Here is a 21,012-nt window from a genome sequence, read left to right as displayed (position 1 = left end):
TGATTGGATGGGGCCCCAGCGTTCATGTGTCTTTGTGTGGGGGGGGAGGGTCACACCTTAAATTCCCTGGGGCATGCACATTGATTCCCCTAGGGCTGTCCAGGGGGGCTTGTGTCCTCACCATCAGCACTCCTGTTCTTGGCACCACTTAAGTCCCCTGGGACTACCCGCTGTGCAGTTTCCTTCCCGGGCCATCTCTGCGTCAGTCTGGCCCAGGCGGCCTCAATAGGGGGTCTCCCCGGGAACGCCTGCTCTGCCTGGTTTTTTCAAGGAGCAGAGCTCTGCGCCGCTCCCCCTCCTCCATCCTCAGCCAACCTGTGGATCTTGGGTGTGAGACACCCGAGCTAGGGCCTGAGCTAAGGCACCTCCGGCTTTGCTCTTCTGGACGCTTAAGCCCTGCTCCACCAATTCTCTCCTGGGAGCGCGGCTGTGTTGCGCTGGTGCTCGTATCGATGCCTGTGGAGGATCCTGCTACCGGCCTCTTCCCGCAGGGCCCGCCTCCGCTCTTCTCACCAGTGCATGCAGAGTGCACAAAGACTGCATGGGGCCCCCGCTGCTTTCCCTGTTGGCAGGGGAATCTGTGGAGGTCAGCCCAGACCACTGCATCGATGGTGACTAGCAACCCCAATGCCCGTGGGGCCGAGTATCCCCCTCAAGATGCAGTTCTCCCGTCCCTGGGCCGTGTGCACACCGGACCTGGCCACTGTGGGAAGCCTGTCTTCTTGCCCCCGACTTCCCAGCTGCTGCTGTGGAGGCACCTCAACCCTGGGACCCTCCCTCTTGATGGTGCTCTGGCAAGCTTTGCTGCTCGCGGGATAAAGTAGGCGGCTTTCGGGGTGGTGGAGTGCCCAGAATTCCGTGCAGCTGCTGTCTGCATGTCTACTGGGTGCTGGTGGCCATCTTGGAATCCTGAGGGGGTCCTGTTCTGCGAGTCGGACACCAGTCGTAAGTCTAATAAACTGTAGGGTGGCACATTCAACCGTACCTCTTGTTTGGCCCCGGTGCCACCACATTTACATAGCCAAGGAAAAACCCATTAATTGCCCGTCGGGGGTTTAGAGTCCTTTTCTCCAATGCTGTAGTCTGCTTCTACGAGCATGTCTTTTCTGCCCGTGGTGAATCAAACTTCCTTGTCATTGCTGCTTGCGTTTTCTGACCTGTGGGTGTCATTGGGGTGTGTGCAGGGAGGGGATTGGTCAGGGGTGCGGTTTGGGTCGTGGCAGCTCAGGTTTCTTGGGGTTGAACTCTGCAGCAAACTCCCTCAGAGTTGTTTTTTGCAATGTTCTATAGCATGATGCATTTTCTAGCGATGAGCGGCTATTTTTTTGTCAATCTTTTTTTATTGAAACATTGATAAACATTGAGTTCATACAAGGAAGACAAATCAATAGCAATGTGCAATGTCAATAAGTCCCAGAAGTGTTCCGCTACTAAAGTTCAAGAGTAAAAAAAAAAAAAAATCTACAGTTCCATCTGGGATCTTAATCTTTTCTCGAAGTCCATTGCCCTCGCAGCTCTCAGGGATCTGAAGATAGAGCATTATGCTCTGAGGCTTTTATTATGCAACAAATATTCACTTTCATGCCTAATCAGATAATCAACTTCAACAGTTCATAAGTTCAACCTTTGTCATTAATCTTACAACTCTGATCAACTTGTAAACAATGCATCAACATTTCATTTTAACGGCTTTGTAATTTCTCTTGTGAATCCGTTTTGTAGCCACCCTTTGGGGTGTAGTATTGCTTTGTTTCGTAGCGTTCCTGGCAAAAGAAAAGTGTAAGAAAGAGGGGGAGGAGGAGGGAAAAAAAACATTATCAAAATTCCTATCACCATATTTATCCTAAGTTTGCGGCTTTACCCTCCGTGACCCTGCCGTGTCTCTCGGTTTTGGGTTCATGTGGGCGGGCGTTTCCATGTTTCGAAGACTTATCGGGGTTGCAGCAGATATTTGACCAGTCTAGGGTGTTCTTTCTCTGCTACGTGGTCCAGGAAAGGGCCCCAAATGTTTTGGAATTTAGCTGACAGATTTTCTATAGCAGCCGTCAATTTCTCTACTCCGAGAAGTTCCCATATCTTGACCCACCAGTACGCGATCTGAGGGCCCTCCCGCTCTTTCCAAAATCGAGCTCGCGTGATGCGAGCTGCCATCAGTAGTTATGTCCTTAATCTTGGACCTGACCTCCAGCCAAAATGATTGAATGGTCGGGCAATGCCACCATAAGTGCCCCAAATCCCCCTTCGCTCCGCAGCCATGCCAACACACCTCAGGGTATTCTACATTCATTGCATGCAATCTTTGTGGCAAAAAGTACCACCGATAACATATCTTAAGTGCGCATTCCCTGACCGTAGTGCATCTAGAGGCCTTATGTGCCCTGTCCTAGATTCTTTGCCAAGACTCTGAGGTGATCTCCTTCCCTAGTTCTCTTTCCCATGCTATCATGTAGGGGAGTTTCTCTCCCTCTAGCACATTTTCCAGAAGGCGAAATGTTGTCGCCACTCTATGCGATCGTTGTCCTTCCGTTAGCTCTAGGCCTGTGGGGGTCCTAATGACAGCCTTCGTTACGACCGGATTAGAAGCCCAGTGTCTAAGCTGGATGTATTTGAATCTCTGTCTCTGCGAGGTCGAATTTTTCTTTACATTGGATGAAGGTCAAGGGGCTGTTATTGGCGTAGAGCTCTTGCAATCACAAGGTTTCGGTTTTGCACCAATTGCAGTATTATTTAGGTTGGAGTCCTGGGGTGAAGGCTGTGTTCTGGGTGATTGGGGTCAGAGGGCCTAATCCCGGGGTGATCCCCCCCCTTAACTTTTCTGTCCCAGCAGTGGAGTGGAGTTCCTGTAGTTGGGAGAAGAGGTCTCCGGGAGGCCCGAACTTCACGCGGTATAAAAGGGAGATGGGGAAAGGGGAGCGTCTGCCAACAGTTGTTCAATACCCTGCCATTTGGGGGGGGTCGGATTGGATAGCCCAGCCTAGGATGGGGGCAATTTGGGATGCCCTATAGTATCTGAAGATGGAGGGGACGCCCAATCCTCCCAGCTGCCTGCCTCTCGTGAGGATTTTGCGCTGAATTCCGGGCGTTTTACGCTGCCAGATAAAGCAGCATATTTCCTTCTGTAAAGCATGTAGATGCTGTTCTAAAATTTGGACCGGAAGGGCTTGGAATGTGTACAGAAGCCGGGGCAGTAGGGTCATTTTAATGCCGTTTATGTGCCCTAACCATGATATTTCTTGAAGGGTCCATTTTTGCAGGGATTCCTTTGTGTCTTTTATCAGTGAAGGGATGTTGGCTTTCCCCAGGCCCGAGTATGTCGGAGTTAGGTGTACGCCCAGGTAAGCTATTTTGGAGTTCCCCGAACTAAGTGAAAGTGTTCTGTAGGGCGTTTAGGACCTGTGAGGATTCAGACAAGTTCAAGCCCTTTGATTTGGCCTTGTTTATTGTGAATCCCGAGATCTGCGCAAAACAGTCAAGAAGACTCATAAGTGGGGGGGGACCGAGGTCTGAGCCTCCTTTAGGAAACCAAGCACATCATCTGCATAGAGTGCTACTTTATGACTCTGGTCTTTTACTTCGAACCCTTGGATTTCGGGGTGGAGGCGGATGTGTTGGGCCAATGGTGCCATTGCCAAGGCAAAGACCAGTGGCGACAGGGGGCACCCTTGCCTGGTTCCCCTGCCAAGGGGTATCTGTGGTGTCCAATGTGCATTGACCCGTACTCTAGTGGAGGGAATTTGGACGAGTGTCTATTTTTAAAAAGATTAAGGAGCTGTTGCTTACCCAGTAAGTTATTCCCATTGGCTCCTTTGATCACTTCCTCTGGTCCTACTCCTGTAGCACTGTGAAATCCTCCTTCTTCTGGGTGGGAGCGGGGCTGGGGGCTTTTCTCTTCTCTTTCAGGAGTTGTACCTAATGTCTCTTCAGATCAGAATGCAATCTCCTCTTCTGCCTGGGCCTCCTCCCAATACCCCTTCCGATCTGGTGAAGTCTCCACAGGCTAATATCAGTCATGGGATTCCCAGTCTTTAATGTAGAACAACTTCCATTTTCCAAACCTATATACAATGCTGCTCTTGTGGCTTCAGGCAGAGGAGAAGAATATAACCGTATGGTGGAATGCTGGATAAGCAAAAAGTTATCCTGGCTGTGTGGAAGGGTAGAGATGTTGAACACCATGAAGAGTGCACCAACAGCTACTGGGGGAGAAATGCGTTGCCGCTGTCAAAGATGGGAGGAAGATGCTTCCCTTAAGAAGGTCAGCACTACAATGGCAGCTGGCGGCAGTCCTATATATTCTTTGCGATTAGTTGGATCATTTAGTTTTCTGTTGCCTTTTTAGAATAAACAAAAATGGGATGAAAATGTTCAGGGGGTTGCCTCTGTGCGCGCCAGTAAAAATTACAAAGGTAGTCAAAAAGGAGTGTATGGAGACAACCAGGGGGTGCAGGCGAAAAGGCTGCTTGAGCACTCGTCTCTTGAAGACCCACATGTAATGGCAATGTTTTAGAAGCCTGCACAGCCCGCAAGCCGCTTCACGAAAACGTTTGGGTGAAAGAAGAGACTGGTGATCACTGAGAGGTGCCCGAGAAAATCCCTGTAGGTAACGACAGGAACAGACGACGAGCGGTAGGGCTGTCGCCCTCCCAGGGCCCAGCAGGCAAGAGTACGGCGAAAGGCGTCATCTGTGTTGAGAGCGTCTCTTGAGCGCGGCACAACTGTGAACTCCGGAGAGTGCCCGAGGCAGTGCCCAGCCGGAGGACCTGCGGGCCATCAGAAGGCAAGAGCAGAAGACGCGGTATCCTTGACGAGGATGGAAACCGAAGCCTGACACGCAGATGGAAGAGGAGTATCTTCAGGGGAAGCGAGGGTGCGTTGACGGAGCGACACACCCATTGGGCCTGAAGCGCTGCATATACTGTGCCCATCCCCTCAGCAGCCACCGAAGACCATGTGCAGCGGCACCAGCCCCCCCCCCCTCTGTGGTAAGTACCGGAAGGGGGGGGAAGAAGTGGCAGAGAATCAGCTGTACCGCCACTCGAGCTCCCCCTCACGTATCCAGTAGGGGAGGACCCACACAGCAGGAGACAAAGTATCATTGGGCCGTCTTCAGAGGCCCCACTGTGAGCTAGGTAGCTTGTCTAGTTCAGCACACCGGAGTGCAGGGAGAGGTACCCCGGCCTGTGCTGCGAGCCCTTCCCTGCCAATGGTGTCAGACACAGTGAGCAGGCGCTGATTCCCCATACAGTGAAAAATTAAGAGAGGAGATGGACAAACACAGGACAAACAATTGAGCACGCCAAAGCCACACAGAGGGGTCCCCAATACTCCTTACCAGAAAGGAGGTTGAGGTAGGCCGCTCCCCCAAGGTGTGCAACTGCTCCCTCTCCCCCAGTGCGGAAGCAGAGGGTAGGAATTGGCGACCGCCAGCTGAATAATTCGAAAACTCAGCACACGGATGCCCACAGCCTGTCCTCCCTCCCATGAAGTGCTGGGCCCACCCTACACCCTACTCTCAGTACACTGGTGTCTTGGGCCTGTAACCCAATCAAATGCTGGCCTCACCCTACGCGTCAAGTTCGACGTGCCAGAGGCAGACCCCATCTATGATTGCCTCACAAAAATAGCCCAAACCACAGCATAACGCTAAAAGTGGAGGTAACCACCCTCCTGGGTATTGAGGACTGCAGTACTTGCACACCCTTCATGCTTCCGGCGAGGAGCGTGAACAGTGGCACTATATGCTGAGAAGGGGAGCCAAACAACGCTTGAGCACCCTGCTGAAAGGTTGAGCTATAACTCAAACCAGCTTCACACACAGCAAGAGAACCCCTGGCCCTGCGCAGTGGCGACTGGACACATAACTAACGTAGAGCCACCCAATCTGCAAACCCCCCCCCCCCAGCCTGAGGAGGGAGAGCAGTGGCAGGGAGCCTATGGAGAGCCGAATCAACCCACTTACAGCGCAAAAGTTACAAGGATTCCGTTGAGAGGATCAAATAATGGTAGCTCTCCCATCACAGGTGCCCCACTCATTCTAGGTGGGGACCAAGATGTACGTTTCCTGCTGGACGCGATTTGCTCCCTTTGGAATAGCATGACGACTGTCGACGCCTCGCAAGAGCGGTTTCACAAGATAAAGTGGAGGCATTGGAAAACTACCAGCAATCAACGACCTCATAGAAATGAGAGCAAGAGTAGTTTTCAAGATCTAGAACAGAGAAACTCGGACCTCGCAGTGAAAATCGACGATTTGGAAAATGGGAGACCGGAAGTCAAATATTCAGATCCAATGCCTCAAAGAAGCTCCTAATGAGATGCCAGCGAGCCCTGGAGTTGGAATTAGAGAGTTCACAGAGTAGGCATTCTTCCAGGGGGCACACGATCAGTCCTAGCCAAATGCCATCATTATAGAGGCAAAGTGGAAATAGTGCAGCAAGCCAGATTAAGGGAACACATGGACTTTGAGGACTCATTTGTCGGCCACCACACTTGCACATAGAAGAGACTGTCGCCCTCTCACCTCATGGCTACGAGAACATAATGTAAAATGGTGATGGGACTTCCCCTTAGCACTCCTGTTTAAACACGCAAACAAAGAATACAGGGTGGTCTCAGGTGAAGTCACTGGTGTCCTGCGTGCCCTGAAAGAAAAGGATGGAGTGGCCGACACCAATGAACTGCCTTCATCGTATGAGCCAACAAGACAGCCGATTGGTCCCTGGTCAAAGCGGGGACGTTCAAAAGGTTAGAGAAAGTTCAAGAGGCTCAACGCCCCGTAATCAAGAGACCGGCTCACTGGTGAGCCATGGGACAGCGGGGGCGGAGGGGGGCACACCCCTCCAAGAATTGGGAGTGCGGGCGGCAGTGAACCAACTGCCCTGATGGAAGACGGTGACCAATCACTAGACCATGATGGCAGTCACTAGAACCCCTGCCACCCCCTCATAATCGCTCGCCAAACACCATTCGCCACGCTGGGCGATGTAATATGTACTCAAAAAGCTTTTACGCCAGTTGTCTGTTGACAGGTTAAAGTTATGTTCAATGGGTTGTCTGGGAGACGCCTGTAGTGTGGCCCTATGTTACTGCGTTAGGGCGTCTTCAACGTTAGGAGGAACCTTTTTTTTTTCACCTCCTTCTCTGCTTTTTTCTTTTTTCTGACCCTTTTTTCTTTTCCCCCATGAGGGGTTAAGGGATTGACAGGGGGGGGCTCGGGGGTGGGTGTACGAGTATGAGAGTATCGGAACAAACAAGACAACAGAGGGGTCACTATTGCATGGCCCTGCGCTTTTGGTGCAACTATAGTTCATATGCACACACTAGCTGGGGAAGGCGTAGCCCACTCGGCCAACAGAAGGCATATTTTCCAGGCAATTCATGGTGGCTGATTCAGTACTGATGGGGGTCATTGAATGTCAAGGGTCTCAACTTGCCACAGAAGAAGTCCATGCTGGCAAGGGTCTTCCAACAAGCCAAGTTGGACATCCTGTTTGTCCAGGAGACTAAATATACGCGAGGGGAGGAATTTACCCCAAAGGGTAAGCAGCTAGGGGGAGCCATATGGGCTTCGGCCTGGCAAAGAAGGGAGGGGTTTACTTCCAAAGCCTGGTAAAAGAATAGTCCCTGGGGGATGCTTGGAGAGCTAAACCCCCGCTACTCCCCCCTCACCCAATACATTCTCTCGCATAGATGATATATTCTTAGAAGGGGGAACTAGAACACTACACTTATAGGTCATTGATTGAGGTGGTGGGATGGTCCGACCACAACATGGTTGTGATCGGTTTGGACCTTGGCCTGAGTAAGGAAGTGGATAAAAGATGGATATGCAAAGATACTCTTTAAAGACTAGCTTTTCAGGGATACGCTAAACACGGAAATATGAGACTTCTTCTAGCGAAATGACACTGGTGATCTCCCCCGCTCGACAGTGTGGGAAGTGGCAAAAGCCACAATAAGGGGCCCATTAATCGCACAGGGTTCTCTAGTGAGAAGAACCAAACTGCTCAGGAAACCCAACTGAAAAAGGAAATGAGCGAGAAGGAAACTGCTTTGGGGAAAGATGAGTGGGAGTCGGCTAACACCCTAGCGGAGATTAAAGAGCTGAAAAAGGAACTGAGGAAAGTGTGGCAAGCCCTAACCCACCTCAGATTTGTCAAACAAAAATACTGAGAAAGGAGACCAGGCCCACACCTTACTGGAAGCCAGATTACGAAAGAAAAGAGCAGGAAGAGCCATCAACAAGGTCCAATCCCAATCTGGTGTCGCACTGGATGACCCGAACAAGATAACTGAGCTTTTTGTGCAGTTTTATGGGCAGTTGTATACTTCAGAGGGTGGCACGTTCCCTGAAAGCACTGCAAATTTCATGGCAAATTCTGTTTTCCCCCTAGTGCAGCCCTCAGACCGTGAAGAGCTGAATGCCCGGATATCATTGGAAGAGGTGGATAGCAATCTCCAACCTAAAGGCAGGCTTGGCTCCGGGTCAAGATGGCTTCACCCTGGTCTATTATAAAAGGCTAAGAGTAGCCTTGGCTCCCTTCCTTTCACTCTTGTTCAATGAAACGTTGGCAACCGGACAAGTCCCACCCTCCTTCATTGAAGCAAGAATAATAGTGATCCCTAAGGGGGGAAAGATGGACTTGAATGCGACTCATATATAGGCCGATTTCACTATCAAATGTAGATGCAAGATTTATGCCAGCATCCTAGCCAAGAGGTTAAGCAAGGTCCTCCTGCTATTAGTGCATAGTGATCAGGTGGGTTATGTGAAAGAGAGGCAGGTGTAAGGAAGGAGGGTGGTCGGTTTGCCCTCCTCCCCATACATTCAACACGAAAGGGACCACCGGCTCTTGCTATGGTGGAGGGACACCTTCCTTGCCCTTCCCTGGTCCCAGTGGACGAGTCCCTAGCACCTACAGAAGTGGGGCTACTGAAAGATACATTTGGACTCCATTTTGTGTACCCCAGACTCCATCTTTGGACTAGGCCGCATTCTGATATCTGTGAAGCCTTTTCTCCCCTAAGCAGCGGTGCGCACAGCGAACACTGACAGCCCCCAGCTTTTTCCTCCCGTGCCTGTGCCACCCAAGCCCATTGCTCACAGATGCTCTGGTGCAAATTGTTGGAAGCAAACAGCGTATTCTTTTTATCCTTCCTCTGAGATCACTGCCCTGCGTGTGACTGGGCTGAATCATGACTTGTGGCCCATCCGTCTCCACAAACCCGCTCCTGCACCTCTCACCCCCACTGTTGGAAAGTTACTGCCTTTACAACCCTGTGCCCTCCAGTCTTCTTTTGATGTAACTGAAGTGTGACCCTTCCTTGCTGACCACCCTAGAGTATCCCAATATAACTAATCTCATGGGTTATATATTCGGCCTTAAACCAACACATATCAATCCATACTCTCCAACTCAGAAGTGCTAGGACCGACAACTGTTAAATCTCACCCCTCAGTAAGCCACCTGGAGGGCAAGACCCCCCCACACCCTTCACCTTGCCAATGATCTGAGACGGGATAATGTAAATAAGTGTGTACAATTTATAGGCCTCTTAGTTCTTGGGTTATTATTTACTGCATGTCCTGTGATGGCATGTAGATTAGTTAGACAGTACCAGCCGCCTCACCCGGACCCGAACTGACCTTCACTTCGCACTGACCAGCCCAGCTGACCCACGTGATGCCTACCAGCTAGCCAGCCAATCTCGTGGAGCCTGCCCCTATAGTGCCATACTAGGACACATTCCCTCACCAATCCAAATGTAATTTGTAGACTGTATGGAAAACCTCATCTATGACGTTGTAACCCTTTAAAATGTATCGTTTGCCAGAGTGCTCCCGCGGCAGCAGAGTTCTCTGGATGCTGAATCTTATAAAAGCCTTTATTTCTCTCTCAACCAACCTCCTGGTCTCATTCCCTACTGGGATGTGTCCTTTATTCTGAGTTTCTAATTTGCATGTGGGGACTGGCCACCTTCACTGGACTGGGCTTGCGGTAATGTCCGCAAAACCCTTGATTTGATTGCTTCTCTCGAGACTGATGACATAGACCCCACCCTTATCTCGGTCGACGCGGAAATGACCTTTGATGGCGTCAAGTGGCGGTTTCTGCTGCATGTCTTGGAAAAAGCCAGCCTAAGAGCGGACTGGATACATGGTGCACGAGCGATTTACAACAACGCAAAAGCGAGGGTAGTGGTCAACAGAGTGATATTTACCTGACGAGGGGGACCAGGCAGGGCTGCCCCTCTCGCCACTGGGTTCATGGAGCCTGTGGCCCAGATCATCTGGAGCGACTCCACAATAAAAGGACTCACTAAACTCGGAAAGAGTACAAATTATCCCTATTTGCAGACGATGTACTAGTCTATGTAACTCGCCCTGTGCAATTCGTCCCTGTGCTGTCCCTGTGCTGTTGGGCAGAATAGAAGAATATGGAGCACACTCAGGGTTCCGCATTGACCGAAATAAAACCATTGCCCTCCTGCTGAGAACTGAGCTTACCTACCCAGACTCAAATCTTGCATCATGGGGTTTGGAAGTCGCCATTGATTGTCTGCGCTACCTAGGGATAACAATAAGACGGCAATAGAAAGACTTTTACCAGGTGAACTACAAACCGCTTTGGGCGACCATAAAAAGGGACGTAGAGAACTGGGTGAAAATGAAGCTTTCTTGGGCAGGGAGGTTCACAGCTATAAAAATGATTATGTTGCCACGGCTTCTTTCTGTTCAGTTCCTCCTGGTTGCCCTCTCTGATCTCTTCCTGGCCGAAATCAAGTGTTAGCGTTCCTATGGGAGCGGAAGAAGCCCAGAATTGTGTTACAGCACCCTAATTCTCCAAAGAAAAGGGAGGTATGGCATATACAAGAAAACTATAAATCAGTGCAGCTGCCGGTGCTTATGTGCAGGAATCCAAAAGCAAGCAGTGGGTCCACCTTGAAAATGGCTGCTTTGCTCCGGTCACCTAGCCGAATGGCTTTGGGCCCCCCTGAAATCTTTCCCACGTAGGGCGTGAGATCTGTGGACAATATGAAAAGAGCACGAGCATGGGTGGAATTACGACTTGGCCCTCCTCACTTAGTTGTATTTGGGCCCCCCGATTAGAGACCTCATCATAGCCCCAATACGAACAGCGATTAGTTGGAGCTGGCCAGATGTGGAGAGAGGGGGCTCTCCTATCTAGAGAGGAGCTCTAAGCCGTGCAACACAACTTGAAGATTAACCCTATGCCGTATTTGCAATTTAAGGGAGTCCTCACAGATCCACGTGGAAGGCCCATGCTAATAGACCAGAGCCATTTATCAACTCGTGGCACGCAGCTGAAGTGGGGGAAAAAGACATGGGGTGGGAAGACAATCAGGAAGGATGAGCTGCAATATTCCGTGCAGTTTGGAGATCATCAATAGCGTACCAATATATCAAATGCACAACTGCAGGATACTCGCGCAATGGCACCTAACTCCCCCAAAGATTAGCCAAGATGTACGAAGGTATCAGTCCTTCTGCTGGCGTGGATGCTCGCAAGTCTGCACGTATTGGCATCGGTGGTGGGAGTGTCCCAGCATGCAGATTTATTGGAAGGAGATTCTGGGATGGAGGGGATAGAGTACTTAGCCCACTCTTGGTTCTGTTGGAGTTGAGCAAGTTGACTATTAATATTTGGTCCTTCCTCACCTGCCCAGGAACCTGCTACTAGCTGTGTGTGTGTGGTGGAAGAGTAGTGTCTTGCCGACAAAGATGGAATGGTTGCGCAAAGCTAAGGAAATCTGAGATGGGAGAGCCTCACAGCAGCATTATTGAAGACACACTCGCATATTGATGCGCAATGGCTGCCCTTGCTGTTTAGGGATAAAAACAGCAAAGCCCCTTAACATCCCAAGCAGATGACCATTAAATGACCAATGACCAGGAAAAAGAATGCCTCCCACCCCACCAGCTCTGGGGGACGGGGAGGGGGGCTGTTTGGGGATGCATCAAAATGCCTCACACCCTTCAAAATCGAACACATGTCATTCCACTCTTTGTATGGTAAAGTAATATTGGTGCCAGAAATTAGGCCTCCTCGATGGTAGGCTTCATCTTAACCTATGTCTGGCTAGACAACCTTAATGGTCTCATCAACCCGAAGAACCTAAATTAGGGATGGGGGAAGGGGGAAAAAGGGGGGACTCAGTTAATTGTAACGGTTAAAAAATGTTTGGATCATGCACGTGCCTTATACTTGAAAGAGAAGAATAGTAACGTACTTGCTGTGCACCTGTTGATCATAATAAAATATATATTGAAGTAAGCCAAGAAGTAATGCAACTTTAATTTGGGCCCAGTCGCAGCAGAATTGAAACAGAATTCGTAACCGAACTGCATAAGATGCGCCCCAAAAAAACAAAAGCTTTTATAACATTAAGATCTAATTAGTATCAATCACTTTGCAACATTACAATGTCTCCCCGCAGGAAGCTGATTGGCAAAATCATAGTATACCCCTATAGAAAGGCATATGTTATCTTCTATGATTGGGTCCTGCAAATCTTAACCCACTACCCCTAGTTTCTCGTTGGGACGTCAGTCCAACCCCCAATTACAACACCAAAGTGCCAATTCATTGAAACATTTGAGATGACCAGCAGATCTTCATTCACCTGCCCCGGTCATCTCCTCTACGTTCTCATGAGAAAGTCTTCTACCGTGATACTGTCAGAGCCTTGAACCAAGAACAAGTTACTGTATTAAAGTTGCACAACAGGAACTCTGCAACCACCTTCCCAGGCAGAGATGTACTCTGGGGAGCAATCCTAATCATTTTAAGCAATATTAACCAAGCAGGAGGGGGTGGGAAAGAGGGCTTTACCAGGCTAGGTAATGCTGCGGGCCATCTGAAGGCTATAGCGAAGTGAGGGCTTTAACAATATAGCCTCAGGCATTACCTGCCCAGCAATGCCCCCCCTGCAAGAGTAGCCTGACACGTTTTACCTGGTACTATGTGTTTTATAAAAAAAGACAATATATTTTTTCGTTTTTTGTGTTGGTTGTTTCTCAACTTAAACTAAATAAAAATACAAAATAGGATGGCCGCCATGGATCGGTGAAAAGGGTACTAGTAGTCACTTCTCCCTTTCCATGGCAGCTATTCGCAAGTCGTGGCCTCTACTGTTCGCTTGCGCAACCTGCACAAGCGAAGTGGGGGGAGGTGGGAGAGGACTTAATATGTGGAGGTGGGAGGATGGGGGTGCAGGGGACCACTTACCTGATTATCCGGTGGGGGAAGATGGCGCCCTCCAGCTATGAGGAGGCTCGGAGCAGGTGCTTTACCATGTAGTAAGACCCCCATTTCTGACCCTCATTGGCTGGGAGGCTGAAGCCACGCCCCCGCCGGGTACTAAAAGCGTAAACCACTTTGTATGTAGATACTGTCCATATTTGTGTTTTTGTTGAGTTATGATGCTTCTACATGAGGTCACAATAGTTTAGTTGGAACACTTGGAATTGTTGGATAAACCTCTTGCTTGGCAACAGCAGTAACTTCAATGTTAGCTAATGAACTAAGCACATGGGCTGTGATTCTACACTAATAGTATTGTGAGTACTGAACACCCTTTCATTAACCTCCTTTGTTGGCCAGGACACGCTGGGGTTAATGAGGAAATGAACTCTTTTTCGGATGACCTGGAATTTGCAGAAATCATTCAGCAAGCTGAGCAGGCACTCGAATGTGGAGTTTTACCAGAGAGGATCACACAAGGATCCAGCGGCAGTTACTTTGTTAAGGATCCTCAGGGGGTAAGGGCCTGACTTCCAAATATGTTGTGCAAAAGTGGCCATGTTTCATGGCTTTGGATAGACCGCTCATGTTAAGAGCCGTCTCTTTTAATATTTCTGTGTGTAACACATGTACTAAATGTATTACATTGGCACATGAGAAGACGGGCAAGTAGATTGTGTTTGTACTCGCCCACTAGCATGTTTCATTGATGTAGTAGGCTCCCAACAAAGTAGATTACTCTGTACCTCAACAGTTTGTCTTTTACTCCATGTCTATTTTGACGATTTTGCTTAGTCCAACTAAATGTTAACCATTTTATTATATGTTTGTGTTCCTAATTCTACCTTAATAAACTCTGTGGATTCTAGCTACCTCCTGCTTTATTTACATGCCTAGCAATAGACTGCCCAGTACTTGTTATGTTTCCTTTGGTTACTGTTGCCACATTTTTCCCATTAATCCATAAATCAAGGACCATCCCTGTTCTCATGACCCAATTTTCCAATCCTTACCAGTTTGCATGCTTGGTTGTCTTTTATTGTAATCTGTTTTTCCTTTGTGCCTTGGAGAATGAATAGCTGTCTTGCTGTTAACTAGCTTTTTGGAGCATGTAGTGTTGAACTGTCAGTACCAGCAATGTGCAAAGGCGCCTCTAGTGTTGTAATGATGCAGAGGTGATGCTGCATAAGTGGTATGCAATGTTTTTTAGTATCGTTACTATTAAGAGTGCATTATTCACGCATGCAAGTCGGCAGTGAATTTGTGTTGAGATATTGAACGTGTGATCTATTTTGGAAAAATATGTGATTAGTACGGTTGATGTACAGCAGATTAACGTCATAGGTTTTACTTTTAAATCCACAGAAAATTATTGGCGTTTTCAAACCAAAGTCGGAAGAGCCTTATGGTCGGTTGAATCCAAAATGGGCAAAATATTTTCAAAAGTTATGTTGCCCTTGCTGCTTTGGTCGTGGCTGTCTAGTTCCTAATCAGGGATATCTCTCTGAGGCTGGTGCATATCTCGTAGATGAGAAACTAGGATTGGGAGTAGTACCTAAAACCAAGGTAAGGCCACTTATTTTTCCATTTTACAAACTTATTTTGAGCTTTTGTGTTAACAATGATCCAAAACATCCCAAAGTGATATATATCAATCAATTTCTGAGGCTTGTGGAATCTGCTTAGATCACATGCTGTGCATAGGCTGACATCTAGTGGAAGCTGCAGAGTATTACAGTTTGTTTTTCAAAACTCGAAGATGGCCGTCGACACAGGGCGTGCCAGTAATACTATCCCTAGTGTGACGTCCACTGTACCCATGATCCCTCGCGCGTGTAGGACCCTCAGATTGTTTTTTTTTTCCGCCATACTTATCAGAAGCATTGTGCGGAGTTCCCTGGCTTTCAGCCGTTTTGCAAAAAATCAATATTAATTTCCCCGTTCTTTCACTCCCACGTCGAGACATCGAAGATTGACGCCGGTCCAAAGAACAAACAACTGTCGAGAGCTGCACGACGAACTTTGGGCCTTGGAAGGCCCCTGGCCTCGGCCCTGGCCTTGGAAGGACTCTGGCCTCGGCCCTGCAAGTAGGGAGGGTGGGGAGTGGAAACATACTCTACACTCTTATTATTTCCTACACACACTAGCTCGCTGCCATAAGGTGCATATGGAGAGTACTCATTTAAATTTTGCCCCGAGTGCAACCGCAAGTACCCTTGGGTTGACAAACATGCCACCTGTAACCTCTGCATTTAGCCTCGGCGTGATCCCTCGGCAAGCAGAGTGTGTAGCCTGTTTAAGGCCAAAACACTGAAGGACCGCTCCACTAAATGTTGGGTCCACCACGCCAGGCAGCTCGAGGCCATGGAAGTGGTGGGTGCCTTCAGTGATGGCAGTGACGCCATACTTTCGGACGGCGAGGGCACAGAGGTGTCGAAAGATGCCCAAGTCCCCGACCTCAGAGGATTGTCCGGCAGGGCAGTTATGGGGAACACACCCGGCGACACAAGCGTTACCCACACTACTCCTACACATAAGCACTCTAAGTCCAACCGAGACTCGACATGCGTGTCGAGTTCTCGGAAGAAAGAGGCACAGAGAGAGCGGTCCACCGAATCGGTGTCCTCTGGGCGTTCCAGGTCGAGTTCGCCGCATGACACAAGGCAACCGTCCAGTTGCCAAGAGTGCCTCGCTTCCCAAAGTCACTGACTTCCACCCCCAGGCCACACACCAGAAGTCAGCTCCGGCAGCCCGTTCGGCGTCTGCCTCCGAATCCCGACGTGCACACTTGAAAGAGAGAGTACCCCCGAATTTCCACGCCAGGCGTCGAAAAGCTCAGAGAAGGTGAAAACCTCAGGGAAACACTCTTCTACTCAAGGGGAAGGGGATAACCAGCAGAAGGTCATCACACTCTACTTCTGCACCACAGACACAGAAGGACAGACAAGAGCCTTCAGATAAGGGAAAGTCCAAGATCCCAGTCCCTGCCCCTAAGACCAAACTTATTCCTCCCACTCCTCACGATATGGGAATAGAAGGGAACCTTCACAGGAGGTTGTCATCCCCAGCTCCAGAGAATGGAGCAGTGAAGATATAGACACGGTAATGAGGAGAATGTCTTCCCTGGCTGATTTCTACTCTAAGAACCCAGAACATTTCCTCAGTTATACTCCAGACAGCGCTACTCCTTCAGGATCCAGGGATCCTCAGCCTCCTAGTAAAAATCCTTGATTTCAGACCCTTACTACATACAACCTTACCAACACTATAGTGAGGATCCACAACACTATAGTGAGGATCCAGACTTAGAAATGTTGGATGACCAAATGGGGGTAGATTATTATGGAGATGACGAGGGCCAGGATGGCGAGGAGGAAGACGTCGCAGAGGTCTACAATATAGACTCCAGTTCACAAAGAACCTCAGGTTACCGACTCTCCAGTGGATAACCAGCCCTGTCTAAATGAGGTCTTGGCTAGAGCGGCAGAGCACTTCGGCATAGACACTCAGGGGTCGTAAGAGAAGAGGGACTTTGCAAAAGAGCTAGTGGGAGACAAAAGACCCATTGCTCAAGCCATTCCCATTCTCAAATCAATCCAACGTAGAATTGATCCTTCCCTTCTCACTCCTAATCTCACCAGGGCTGTGAACCCCAGAATTGAGAAGATGTTCAGGGCCGCACAGTCAGACCCTGTTTACTTAAGGGGTCAACTGAAGCCCGACTCCTTGGTAATTGCAAACACCAGAAAAAGAGCGGGGCCACCTATCGTCTGAGGCTCCCCAGACAAGGAGAGCAAAACAATTTGGGTTAGGAAGGAAGGTAGCCTCCACTTCCTCTTACCAGGCAAGAATCGCCAACACCACCACTCTGCTGGCAAGCTATAATTGCCACCAGTGGGAGCAGGTATCTGCTCTCATTGACTCCGCACCGGAACCACTAAAGGGTCAGTTGGGCCAGATCGCGTCGGAGGGTAGAGCAGTGTCCGGTTGCATCCTGAAGACAACCTTTGACGCCGCAGATAATGCAGGCCGGCTCATAGAGAGCACCGTCATTAAAAGGCACGCTTGGCTAAGACAGGGTTTAAACCCGAGACCCAGGCAACCCTTATTGACATGCCGGTGGAACCGAATGTCTTGTTTGGCAAAGCGGTAGAGGACGCACTGAAAACTGCCAAAGACGAGTATGATACCCTAAAGTCCCTGGGACAATTGACGAATAAGCCCCCTAATCAAAGAGGGAATAGTCATTTTCGTCGCTCACGCTGCTAAAATTCACAGAGGGGCTCCAATTATGCACAGGGACAGGGTACATCATGGGGTGGCAACCAGCAGACTACCCAAAGTTATGGCAGAGGTAACAAGAGGAGCTGTGGTAGAGGTAGAGGCAGCCCCGGCAGAGGCGGTACGCCTCCTGCATGCAGTGACGTTCCGCTCAGAGTCCCTTTCCATGCATCCCCAGTAGGGGGCTGCATTTCCAACTTCACCAAAGCATGGGAAGGGATCACATCAGACAGATGGGTGCTGTCCACAGTGTCCGCAGGATACTGCATCAAACTGCTAGAGTGCCCCCGAAACCACCCTCCCCGACAGAAAATACATTGCCTGGACCACCAAAAGATCCTCCTCGAGGAAATTGTCAATCTTCTCGCAAAGGATGCGATAGAACTGGTCCCGGGCAACCAGGTAAACAAGGGTATCCAACTTACTTCCTTGTGCCAAAAAAAGATTTGACAATGCGCCCAGTGTTAGACTTATGCCCTGCATGTCAAGCCCCAAAAGTTTTGCATGACTACTCTCCAAGAGGTAATCCCACTCTCTAAAAAAGAGGGGATTACATGGCAACATTGGACATGAAATATGCCTATTTTCATATTTCCATGTTCCCAGCGCATAGAAGATTCTTGCGCTTCAAGGTGAACAATCGGCACTACCAGTTCAAGGTGCTGCCCTTCGGTATAGCCTCGGCTCCAAGGGTAAAGTACTGGCGGTGGCGGCAGCACACCTGCGCAGAGAGGCAATCCCAGTGTACCCTTACATGGATGACTGGCTCATCACAGGGTCCAACATCCAAAGAACGATCAACCTCCTCTTCGAATTGGGTTTCTCTATCAACGAGAAAAAATCGAGCCTGGTGCCGAGCACCTCCAAACGGTTCCTAGGAGCTGTCCTAAATACTTAAGAGGGGTTGGCCTTTCGATCAGAGGAAAGAATTCGAATCTACTTCTGCAAATTCCTCTATCAGTCCGGTCACCAGATAAGGGTACGCAAAGAGATGCGTTTGCTAGGCATGATGGCGTCATGTATTTACCTGGTCCCCCACGCGCGCCTGCGACCCATGCAAGAATGGTTGGCGAAACAGTGGTCTCGGGCAAGTGGTCAGTGGGACAACCTAGTGGTCATTTTGCCAACAATTGTACAAAGTCTTCACTGGTGGACAATGGAGAAACCTGTCAAAGGGGAAACCCTTTTACGATCCGGAGATGCAAGCTGTAGTCACTACAGACGCGTCCCTGTTGGGGTGGGGAGCACACCTCCTTCACCACACGGCTCAGGGTCTCTGGTCTCACACAGTGGCCAAGAATCATATCAATCTGCTAGAGCTTCTGGCCGTCTTCAGAGCACTTGGAGTTCGAACCCCACCTGTTGAACCTGTCAGTACAGATATTAACAGACAGTACAACAGCAATGTTTTACATAAACAAACGGGCAGGGACTCGTTAGCCAAATCTGTCCAGGCTTGCCCAGAAAATTTGGACATGGGCACTCAGACGGAACATTTACCTGTCATCTCAACATGTTCAGGGGAATCTCAATTCACAGACGCTTTGAGCAGAGATCCCCTCCCAGAAGAATACGAATGGTGTCTGCACAGAGAAGTCGTCTCTTCTCACAGTGGGGTTTCCCCACTATAGACCTATTCGCCACAAGTGAAAACAGACAATGCCCAGGATTCGCTTCCAGGTTCCCCCAGCCAGACTCCAAGGGGAACGCCCTGTGGATGAACTGGTCAGGGATGTTTGCCTATGCTTTTTCACCAACTCCTCTAATGAGGAAAGCGGTCAACAAGATGCACAGGGAATCGATGACGCTCATTCTAGTTGCTCCCACGTGGGCGAGGCAACCGTGGTTCCCACACTTGCGCAGACTAGCAGCGTGCAAACCCATCACACTCCCATGCTGGCACAACCTACTATACCAGCACCAGGGTCAAACGGTGCATCCTCAACCCAGCTCAATGAACTTGGCAGCATGGCTCCTGAAGTCAGAGTTTGGACATCTCAACTTACCACAGAGGTGCATGGATATCCTAAAGGAATCTAGGAAACCAAACACGAGGCACTGTTATTTTGATAAATGGAAGAGATTTGTTATCTGGTGCCAGAATAAGCAAATCAACCCGGTTGATTGCACTCCTTCCAATATTGTCACCTACATGCTCCACCTGCTGGATGCAGGGTTGGTATTTAATTCACTCAAGGTACACCTGGCGGCGCTGTCGGCCTACACCACCTCCCATAACAAGGTTTCGTGGTGGAAAGTACCAGTGGTTAAAGCCTTCATGGAAGGGGTAAAGCGACTCCACCCTCCAATTTCAAACCCACTACCTGGATGGGACCTTATTGTGGTGCTTGCTAAGCTCATGGGCCCACCCTTTGAACCCATGCATAAAGCCAGTTGCAAACACCCGACCTATAAAACTGCCTTTTTAGTAGCCATTACATCCATAAGAAGGCTCAGTGACATTCAGGCTCTGTCAGTGCAGGATCCTTTCTCCAGCATTGGATCTTTCATGGATTCACATGCTTTGAATATTCCCCGTCGTCAGGCTGGGAATCCCCGGTACATTATATAGACCCTTTCCCGTAGGAAAACTTTTTCGACGCTTATGCGTCCTATCCGCCTCGTTTTGTATCATGCGTGCCCGTGCCGTCAGGACGTCATGATATAAATACAGGCCCCGCCCCCGCGCTCCCTCAGATTTCAACCGTCTTTCAAAGTAGTGGGATCCTCGTGTTTACTAGTAGTGTAAACTAGGTTGTTTATTATTTTTTTATCTGTTTCGCGTAAGCGAAGTTCAAATTCTGAAGAATTATGTCTGGAAAGGCGTTATTTCGCCCATGTGCAACTTGTGGCCTCAAAAAGGTTTATGAAGGAGACGGCCACATGGACTGTATCTACTGTCTCCACCCGCACCACACGGCGGATACATGTGAGATATGCCAGGGTTTCTCCCAAAAAACCCTTAAGGACCGAAAAAGAAGGCTGGTCGACTGGCTTAATGACGGAGCGGGTGCCTACCCGGCCTCGGAAGTTGGCTCCACGGCCTCCAGGAGCAAGTCGGAGCCTCCATCGAAGAAGGTGCGGCCAGCAGAAATTCGCGCTGAGGACAAGCATAAGGGGAAACAGGCTGGATCCTCCTCATCACATAAAAAGCCCTCCTCCTCCTCATCATCTAAGACGGAGAGGCTAGCGCTGTCAAAATCCTCCTCAGGGGACCGTCCCAGGTCTTCCATGAGTCGGGAAGCTTCAGCCGGGAAGTCGGCATCGAAATCGACGACGAAGTCTAAGGGCTTGACGACGACGACTTGCTCGTCGACCTCAGTGTCATTGACGATGCCTATTACTGTTCAAGCAGCAGTTGGGATTCCTTCGTCGACGGAGGCTCAGTCTATGGCTTGGCTGCCTGAGGTCTATGACCCGATCCCCCCTGAGGTCTTACTGCAGCCAGACACGGCCTGCTTGGCGG

The 21,012-nt window shown here is 49.5% G+C and overlaps 1 protein-coding gene across 2 annotated transcripts in view; it reads left to right on the top strand.

Moving 5' to 3' along the window:
* Positions 1-21,012, top strand: part of PI4K2B (phosphatidylinositol 4-kinase type 2 beta) — a 354,471-nt gene that overhangs the window by 23,262 nt on the left and 310,197 nt on the right. For both annotated transcript variants that reach the window (XM_069631865.1, XM_069631864.1), the window contains exons 2-3: positions 13,626-13,783; positions 14,631-14,831. In XM_069631865.1, the coding sequence (XP_069487966.1) occupies positions 13,626-13,783; positions 14,631-14,831 (359 nt within the window). The remainder of the gene's footprint in view (positions 1-13,625; positions 13,784-14,630; positions 14,832-21,012) is intronic.

Source organism: Ambystoma mexicanum, chromosome 6q, assembly GCF_040938575.1.
Source record: "Ambystoma mexicanum isolate Mex_15411 chromosome 6q, UKY_AmexF1_1, whole genome shotgun sequence".
Taxonomy (NCBI): domain Eukaryota; kingdom Metazoa; phylum Chordata; class Amphibia; order Caudata; family Ambystomatidae; genus Ambystoma; species Ambystoma mexicanum.
This window is presented reverse-complemented; position numbering and strand designations above follow the sequence as displayed.